This window comes from Tenrec ecaudatus, chromosome 3, assembly GCF_050624435.1.
Source record: "Tenrec ecaudatus isolate mTenEca1 chromosome 3, mTenEca1.hap1, whole genome shotgun sequence".
Classification (NCBI taxonomy): Eukaryota; Metazoa; Chordata; class Mammalia; order Afrosoricida; family Tenrecidae; genus Tenrec; species Tenrec ecaudatus.
Window position 1 is genome coordinate 1,867,834 of NC_134532.1, and position 9,830 is coordinate 1,877,663.

The window sequence follows — 9,830 nt, forward strand, 5'->3', positions numbered from 1 at the left end:
TTTATGTATCAATAATATACAGTATTGTGTATATTGTGTTAATCACATACAGTTCTATACACCTTACATTCCATTATTAAATTTTTCAAACAAATGGAAGAATGAAAAAAATAGTGCAGTGCCCATATACCTATATTTCTTTCAGATTCTTGTTTTATAAAAGAAAGAAAATATTGCAGATAAAACTTAGGTCTCCTCGTCTCCTCTTCCAGTCAAAACTGGACTCGGGATGCCCTCGGTTTTGTAGGCGCAGCTGAGAAGAGCAGCTTTCCTGCAGGCACTGCGGCTCGCAGAGAGAGAGGCCGGGAGGTGCTGAATGGCATATACGCAGTCTTCTCCAACACCCGCCAGTACGATGTATCACTTCTGCTTAACAGGCAGAATTTATGCATAAAAAGCCTCACACTGTAACTCTCACTTAGGTCCCTCCAGATGAAATTAAAAGCAGAAAAGTAGTTCCCAATCAACAGGGGAGTATTTTTTAATTTCTCTCAAACCCACTCTATTATTTGAGATTTTCTCCATTAAAAAAAAAGTTTTATTAGGGGCTCATATAACTCTTATCACAATCTATACATCAATTGGGTAAAGCATATTTGTACATTCATTGCCCTCATCATTCTCAAAACATTTGCTCTCCACTTAAGCCCCTGGCATCAGATCCTCATGTTTTCTTCTCCCTCCCCACTTCCCCCTCCCTCATGAATCCTTGATAATTTATAAATTATTATTCTGTCATATCTTGCCCTGTCTGATGTCTCCCTTCACCCACTTCTCTGTAGTCCATCCCCCAGGGAGGAGGTCGCATGTAGATCCTTGTAATTTGTTACCCCTTTCCAACCCATCCTCTCTCTACCCTCCCAATATCGCCACTCACACCGCTGGTCCTGAAGGGATCATCCGCCCTGGAATCCCTGTGTTTCCAGTTCCTATCTGTACCAGTGTACATCCTCTGGTCTAGCCAGACTTGCAGTAGAATTGGGATCATAATAGTGGGTGGGGAGGAAGCATTTTCTCCCTTAATGACTCATATAAGACTACTTTTATTTCAACTATTCTGAGAGAGATAATGAAATCCTATAGTATAAATATTCCCACCATGGCCTCTTTTAGATTGTGTATCTTTAACTAGCTTGCAGAATTCCCGAGAGCTTAACAGTTGGCTCCAATAAACCAATAAAAGCCAGATACAGAACATAACTTTGTAAGCATGTAATGTAGTATGTAGTCTAGTGTATGAGGAAGCTGGAATGTATATTTTATCATTATAATAAAAAGTAATGTGACTAAAAGCATTATACAAATGTCTCGAGATTACATACTAAAAGATAACTTCCCAGATCACAGAATATCCCCATTTTCAGCTTAATAGACTGTCCAAACTAGTTTTACAAGCTCTGCCAAATTAATTTTACATTCCAGGAATAGTGTATGAAGGTTCCCACATATTTCTACCAAATCCAATAACTTGGGGGTCATTAATTATGACCAGGTTAATAATGGACATGAGGTGAATCTAATTGAATTTATTTAATATGTTTATTTGGTCTTTACAAAAATATTCAGCAATCTCTTCCTATTAGCTCCATCTTAAAAACTGAAAAATTGACACACTTGTTGCACTTCAAACGTGAATTTGTCAGGATTTTTAAGCTTATACTTTTGGTATCATATAAATATTCAGCATTACATATTGCCAAAATTCATAACCAAAATTCAACCCAATGCCACCTGTGTTGATTCCAGCTTACGGGAACCCCAGATTGGGTGTGTGAATCTTTATGGGAGTAAGTAGAGAGCCTTATCTTAGGATCAGCAGTCCAATGCTTACCTGAAATTGCCTGATAAACAATAGACATTCAAATATATTTATGGATTCATAGTGAAGGAGTTATTTTTATTAATTCTATTATACAGTAAACTGATGCACTGATAAAAATCAGGTACTAGGAAAAGAAACAGAGGAAAGAATGAGGAGGCAAAAGCTATACAGGGAGGTATACATATAGGAATATACATATGTAAATATGTTAAGATATAAGGATAGGGTATTGGTCTACATACATATATTTATATGTTAAAGTGTTAAGATAGCAGATGGACTTTGGGCCTCTTCTTAAGTCTTCCCTCAATGGAAGAACAGGTTGTCCTAATTACCTGGCACTGTGTGATACTCACCTTCCCAACATGATCGCTGAGGCAAAGCGGGTGCATAAACAAATGTGGTGAAGAAAGCTGATGGTGCCAGCTATTAAAAGATATAGTATCTGGGGTCTTAAAGGCTCGAATTACAAGCGACCATCTAGCAAGGAAGCAACAAAACCCACATGGAAGAAGCATGCCAGCCTATGTGGCCATGAGGTGTTGCCGGGATCAGGCATAAGAAGATCAAAACCTAACAATTACATCGATGTGAAGGAGAGGCGTCAGAGTGGAGATCCAAAGCCCATCTGTAAACCATTGGACATCCCCTCACAGAAGGGTCACACGGAAAGGATGATTCAGCCAAGGTTCAGTTATACACCTAGGAAACACACAACATTCCTCTGCTTCTTTAATGCTTCCTCCCCCCAACTACCATGACCCCAGTTCTACATCATGAATCCTGCTAGACTGGAGTATATACATTGGTACAGGTAAGAGCTTTTGACACACACAGAAGCCAGGACAGACAACCCCTCCCAGAAAGAGGAATGGGAATTGTGACACCCTGAGGTTGGAGGAGGATGGGGAGGAAGCGGGAGAATGGGGGCACTGACAGCAATGATGGATGTATTTCCCCCACCCACTCAGCTGAGGGGCACAAACAACAGAAATGTGGGTGAAGGGAAACAGCGAATGGTGTAAGATATGAATATATATAATATATATATATATATATAATTTATCAAGGGTTCATGAGGGTGGGGGAAGGGAAAGAAGAGGAGCTGAGAATAAGGTTTCAAGTAGAGAGATAATGTTTTTAAAATGATGACGGTAACATGTAAAAGTTTACTTGATATATGAATTGTTATGATATCTGTAAGAACCTCCAATAAAATTATTTAAAAAATTTTTAATGTGCAAAAACTCCCACCCAAAATAAAATTAGGTACTAGGTTACTCACATGTACTCTCCTCAAGCTCAATAACTCTAGGCATATAGATTTCTATTTTGTTGGTGCTGCAATACATGGACACAAAATATCCAGAACCAGAATTTAATTCAATATCATCTTTCTCTCTTATTTGCATATGACATCCCAGGCTGGTGAAGTACAAGTCCCTGGTGTGGTTAGGCAGATATGATAAATGATGTTCTGTAGAATTTGGTTTAGAGACCAGAGCTACTTAACATATTTCATCCATGGCCTGGATAATGGAATAGAGAGAATGCTCATGAAGTTCACATTTGACAGAAAGCTAGGCACAGGAAAGGGAAGAGGAGCCAGTAACATAATCAGAAGACCTGGAATTTAATATGGGTTTAACATAATGGACAAGCATATTGTAAGTACCAAATAATAAAATTTGGTAGAACTGATTAAGCAGGGGAAATACTGCAACTGATAGATAGTGCAAAGAGATCCAATGTCATCGCTGGTTTCTCAGCTTGTGCTCAGAAATAGCCATTTAGTTATGCTGTGTTCAGTAGACCACTGTTTATCTTAGTGCTCAGTTTTAAAAGTCCCGTTCTTATCTTTTCAGATTACTCAAAGACTGCCCTGGTTTTGTGTTTACCCCTCGATCGAGGGAGGAGCTACCACAAAACTTCCCCAGTGAAATTCCTGGCATCTGTTATTTTCTGGATGCTTATCTACACGCAACAAACTCAAAGCCATGGTTCCAAAAGCTCGATGATGAAAACGGCAATGCTAATTTTTTAGGCCAAGCATCAGGAGTGGATTAGCGAAATGCATACCTGACTGTCTTTGAGGTTTGGCTCTTTTGAGGCTACCTGGAACCTTGGAAGGCATTCTAAGCGGGAAGATGGCCATAGAACAGTATTAAAATATCAGCTGAAGGCACCAGCTACTTTCTGTCCCACTTCACATGAAAAGTGCATATGTTCACTTCAATATTGCAAAGCTTCTGTTTCAAATAAGAGACTCAATAGGGAAAATTTTAGGCAGTTTCTGTTATGTAACAATCACTACCTGTACTCAGAATCGAACACCTTGTACATATACCTGGTCATTGTAGTGAACTCTATGAAGCGATGGAGCTGCCTGCAGTTTTGTGTCCTGGTTCAATGCCATGGTTATTAAAGTGTATTTGTGATAGTTTTGCCTTAAAAAAGCTTTTTGAATAGAAATTATATTCTTTGATACAATATGTTCTTTCAACTCTGCATTTTATTATCACATATTCGCATTGTAATTCCTATAAAAAGTAGACTGAAGTGTGATTATTATCATTTCTTCTTTTTGAGTTCTTTTAGAAAATAAGCCATTATGGGTTAGATGCAATACAAATCTACAGTAGGCCTTCTGGAAGTATTAATAATGATTTTTGGTTCTTGGAGTTAAAAAAATATTCTCCATGAAAGAGTATGTCATAACAATAAACATTTCCTTTTGCTTGCCACTTATTACCTTTTATTTTATACACAGCAAAGGCTATTGTAAGGAGAAATGGTCAAGTGCTAATCAAAATGTCAGCAGTTCGAACCTCACAGCCACTCCATTGAGAAATATGTGGCAGTGAGCTTGCATGAAGGTCTCTGGCTTGGAAACACTACTGGACACGTCTACATTCTCCCAACGGGCTGTTAGGAGTGCAAATTGGCCATAGAATACACATCTCTGCAAAACTGCTTACTTTCTTTCCTACAGCTCCACAGTCTAATCAGTAATTTGGAAAGACTGCTATATATTCCTTACACGTGAATTTCACTTTATTTTAGTAGAGTAATCTATTTTAGGAGGACATTTTCTAAATGTGTGATTATTTTCACTGAAGATCAAAAAAGAATAGAGGTTATAATATACATTTGGAATTTCTTGTCAGTGCATTTGGTTTCCCTGGGTGACTGAATTTCCGTGCGGAAATTCAGAAGCATCAGTTTCAGGATATAAATGGCATGCTTCCAAGGCAGGTAAGTTACTAGTCCTGGAGCTACTGTTTGCAGGATAGGTCTGAGCACATAATGATAGAGAAGCAAGAAAGACAAGACAAAGAGAATAAAAGAGTGGACCTAGAAAATAGAATTGCTTGATTTCGGTTTGGAAAAGGCTAGTATTATTCATACTATTTAATTAATAATAGTTCATTTTAATGTCTTAGGAGAAAGGTATTCAGGATGATAGACTTTTTAGTTCATTTTAAGAACTCTGGTGGCACAGTGGTTAAGGCAGCTCAAACCCACCAGTACAGCTCACACTACAGAACTTTCTTTGTGGACACACTTCAGTTCTTAGCACCCACTCAGCAGTCATCTAGCCCGATTTCTGCAGAAAGCCTTCATTGCCATACTCCACCATGCAAAGCTCCAATAGGCAAAGCTAAGCTCAGACATGGGAATTACGACTCGTTCTCTCTGCTGCTAGTGGATCATTTATGTTTGTGCTGAACAGGAAGTGTGTGTGTGTGTGTGTGTGTGTGTGTGTGTGTGTGCGCAGAGAGAGAGAGCAAGAGAGCATATGGAGTAAATGTAAATAATCTGGATAAAGGTTATCTAGATATATTCCTTATACTATTTCTGAAAATTTCCTAAAATTTTAACATTTTACCTAAATAAAAATGAATCAAAAAAAGTATTTTTCCAGGTAGATGAAATGCGATATGTTGGTCAGGGCACCCTATAAAGATTCGTTAATCATGGAATGCTCTTGTGACCTAAGCAATATGAGCGTGTAACGCTGTCGTGATGCATGCAATCCACGTTCAAAACTTGAATGTCAAAAAGAAGAAGAAGAAAGAATTCCTTTTCTCTACTTTTATGGGCAGAGGTTATGAAAACATGTTGAGAACATGACAACTGATAGCACTATGGTCAGAGATCTTGGGGACTAGGCTATCAGTGGAAGGAAAGACCAAGCTCAGAACTCTGAGTGTGGAAGTGGAATGGAGAATGGAGAACAGAATGTACAAGTAGGGTTGGAGATTTAGGATACTGGGTTCCCCTATTAGCTATTCCTAAAACAATATTGTGTGGGTCCCAGAATGGCTTCCTGCTCAGCCCATTTCTCCTAAGAACCCCGGAAAAGGCTCTTTCTGTTATAATGTTATTGTTTCCATGCATAATGTTAATGTCTCTTTGATTCAATATACAAATTAAGTTAGCTATTATATACATATCAAGCAAGCTAGCGTAGAGTCACATTAAAATTGTCTAAAGAGTTTGCATCAAGAAACAAATGGGCAATGATGTCAACATATGTACAAATATGCTTGATGTCTGGATTGTTATAAGGCCTGTAAGAGCTCCAATAAAATGATCTTGAAAAAATTTAAAAGAATAACAACAGCAACAATGAAGCAAATATAATTGTTGAGCCCAGGGTTCCTTCCCATTGTGTCTTACCTTCTCTGTTTCCATTAAAATCAGGTAAGAACACACAAATTTTGTTTCTAAGTACTAATATATTGATTTGCTCATTTTCATGGATTTATGTATCAAGCAGTTATTGAATGCTATGTATCAGATACACAAAGATAAGTTGTGATTCATTCTATCAAGAAAGACAGACACAAAGTAAGGTAAACAATCCATTGTAATTGGGAGCATGAATTTGGGGACTCTGTTGTTGGAGAAGTCTCTAGGCACATTCATTAAGCGGTGTGGGGAGGGACAAGGTCTCTTCAAGTGTCCTGGTACACTCCAGTCAAAGGCTCCTCAACAGTGCCCTGGGTGAGTTTGAGTGAATAAATGAGGGACATGAATCGGGAGAGACATTGTGTGTGTGCTCCATGTGGATATGATTATTCCCAACACCGGTTTCCCTGAAATGTCAACAACATGTTTTACCCAGAAGAGTGTGGGGCCCAAAACAAAAAGAGCAGACTCATAGGCTTCTGCCTTCCTCCTACAGCATAGTTTTTAAACTACTGGAAAGAACCAGATACTCAATGGATGATCGGGTCCATGTTTAGAAAGAGAGTCAGAACCCGCATGCATCAGGATGGATATTCACTTGCAGGGGTGACTCACATTCTCGATGCCTAAAGGAAATGCATCATGTTATACCTGGAGCAATTTACACAAATACAACATGTAGTAGGCAGTTCTGGTGGCGGAGTGGTTACACATTGGGTTGGTAGCTGCAAGGTCCACAGTTCCAAACCACCCGCCTCAAGAGAAAGACAGGGATTGCTACTGCCATGAGCAGCTATAGTCTCACAAAGTCACTGAAGCCGCTTTCCTCCCTCCCCTGGAACTTTGGGGTGGCTATTTGTCAGCATTGGCTGCATGGCAGTGAGCTTGGTTTGGGACAGCATATGGCTGGGTGCCGGGCAGTGAAAACACACCATCAGTCCTTCAGATACATTGGTAAGAAGGAAGATTTGTTTCAAAATTGTAATTAAGCTTTACTCATAAATACCTCTCCCAGTTACTGTCAGAACGACTGTCTAGTCGTATCTTGTGACCAGAAGTAAGTCCTGGACAGAACAGCATGTTCCATGGTGTGTCCAGCGAGTGAAAGAAAGAAGGAGTATTAGCTCCAAACAGTGCCTGTGAGATAGACACGAGATTACTTAGCTGGCAAGCTGCCCATCTGGAGGCCTACTTGCAAACCATAAATATAAAACTCGGGTTATAAAATGCTATAAATCCCTATGCAAGTCCCAGCTGAAACAACTATTAATAGTCTCAAGACGAATGAGTTCATGAATTAGAGCAAGGTAATATTCACTGCATGGGTGTGACCTGGATTGATCATTAATCGGTGGAAATAAATCCGCTTGAGACCTGTTAGTTGCTGTGGTTGGAAGGATCTCTGCCCCTCACTGAGCAACAAAACCATGGGTTTGCCTTGCCTAACTGTGCCCGTGGGCGCCACTTCACTTGCAGATAACTGTACTTAGAAAGTTAAATGAAGGCAAACTTGCAATATGTGATATGTGTGAGCGGCGGGAGACGATTGGAGGAGGCTAGACCAGAGGCAATGCAATTCTTGTAAAGAGGTACTTACTTACCATCTCCTCTAATACAACACCTCAGCACTGAGGTAAGGTTTTTGCTTGTTTGTTTAAAAGTGGGCTAAGTGCAAGGATAGCTTGCCTTGTAAATTGAGGATTCGGGGATTGGAAAAGTCTCTTGGTCGTGGGGCCTAAATCAAGCAAAGTCTGAGAGTTCATGGCTCAGTCAAAAGAAGTTGCACGAATGAAGAAATGAGGTCTTGGTGACGCCTAGTGCAAACTTAGGTTACAATTATAACAACATAATTGCACACCCAAGTTGACAGTGCTGTAGTATACAATCTATATCAGCATTATTTTCAAATATTGGGATATTTCTTATCTTTCAACGAGTAAGTTACAAATTACTACATTTTGGAATCTGTGAGGTGGACAGTAGCAAAGTAATTTCGTCTTTGTAGTCTGTCTTTACTGAGCCCCATTTCATCTGATTTGAGCAAGTCAGCTGGTAGACCTTAGATAAAAGTGTCCTCACTTTAAAATATTTCCATTATTATATGTACTTATATGGCAATAAGTACTTATATGGTAATAAGTACATATTACACATTTTATTGCCATCCATATTTCTTTGAAAGAAATTATTCATAATATATTGGTACTGGCATGTTTTAAGTAACCCACAAGATACACATGCTCTTTCTTTTCTATTTTTTAATCATTTTATTGTGACTCTTATAGCTCTTATCACAATCTGTACATCCACCCATTGTGTCAAGCATATTTGTACATTTGTTGTCATCATCATTTTCTAAATATTTTCTTTCTACTTTGAGCCTTTGGTATCAGTTCCTCATTTTTTCCCTCCCTCCCTCCTTTCCTCCCTCCCTCCCTCATGAACCCTTGATAATTCATAAATTGTTACTAACTTTTCATGTCTTATACTGACCAATGTCTTCCTTCACCCACTTTTCTGTTGTTCCTCTCCCAGGGAGGAGGTTATATGCAGATCATTGTGATCGGTTTCCCCTTTCTCCCCGTCCACATTCCACTTACCCTCCTGGTGTGGCTACTCTCTTTATTGATCCTGAGGGGTTTATCTGTCCTGGATTCCATGTGTTTCCAGCTCTTATCTATACCCAGGTACATGCTCTAGTCTAGCCGGATTTGTAAGGTAGAATTGGGATCATGATCATGGTGGGCAGAAAGCATTAAATAACTAGAGAACAGTTGTATATTTCATTCATACTCTACTGCACCCCTGACTAGCTCATCTCTTCCTGTGACTCTTCTGTAAGGGGATGTTCAATTGTTTATAGATGGGCTTTGGGTCTCCACTCTGCACTCCTCCTCATTCACATTGATAGGATTTTTTGTTCTGGGTCTTTGATGCCTGATACCTGATCCCATAGACACCTCATGATCACACAGGCTGGTGTGATTTTCCATGTGGAATTTGTTGTTTCTCAGCCAGATGGCCGCTTGTTTATCTTCAAGTCTTTAAGACCCCAGATACTATATCTTTTGATAGCCAGGCACCATTAGCTTTCTTCAACACATTTGCTATGTACCCATTTTGTCTTCAGTGATCATTCTGGGAAGGTGAGCACCATGGAATGCCAGGTTATTAGAAAAATGTGTTCTTGCATTGAGGGAGTACTTGAGTAGAGGCCCAATGTCTGTCTGCTACCTTGATACTTAACATATAAATATATGTACATAGATCTATTTCCCTATCATTATATAGTAATATATTTACATATGTGCAT

General features: G+C 39.2%; 1 protein-coding gene across 6 annotated transcripts in view; it reads left to right on the plus strand.

Annotated features, from left to right (window-relative positions):
* GUCY1A1 (guanylate cyclase 1 soluble subunit alpha 1) overlaps positions 1-4,547 on the plus strand; it is a 75,872-nt gene extending 71,325 nt beyond the window's left edge. For all 6 annotated transcript variants that reach the window (XM_075543630.1, XM_075543625.1, XM_075543624.1 and 3 more), the window contains exon 9: positions 3,688-4,547. In XM_075543630.1, the coding sequence (XP_075399745.1) occupies positions 3,688-3,889 (202 nt within the window). In that variant the 3' untranslated portion in view covers positions 3,890-4,547. The remainder of the gene's footprint in view (positions 1-3,687) is intronic.
* The last annotated feature ends 5,283 nt before the right edge of the window (positions 4,548-9,830 follow it).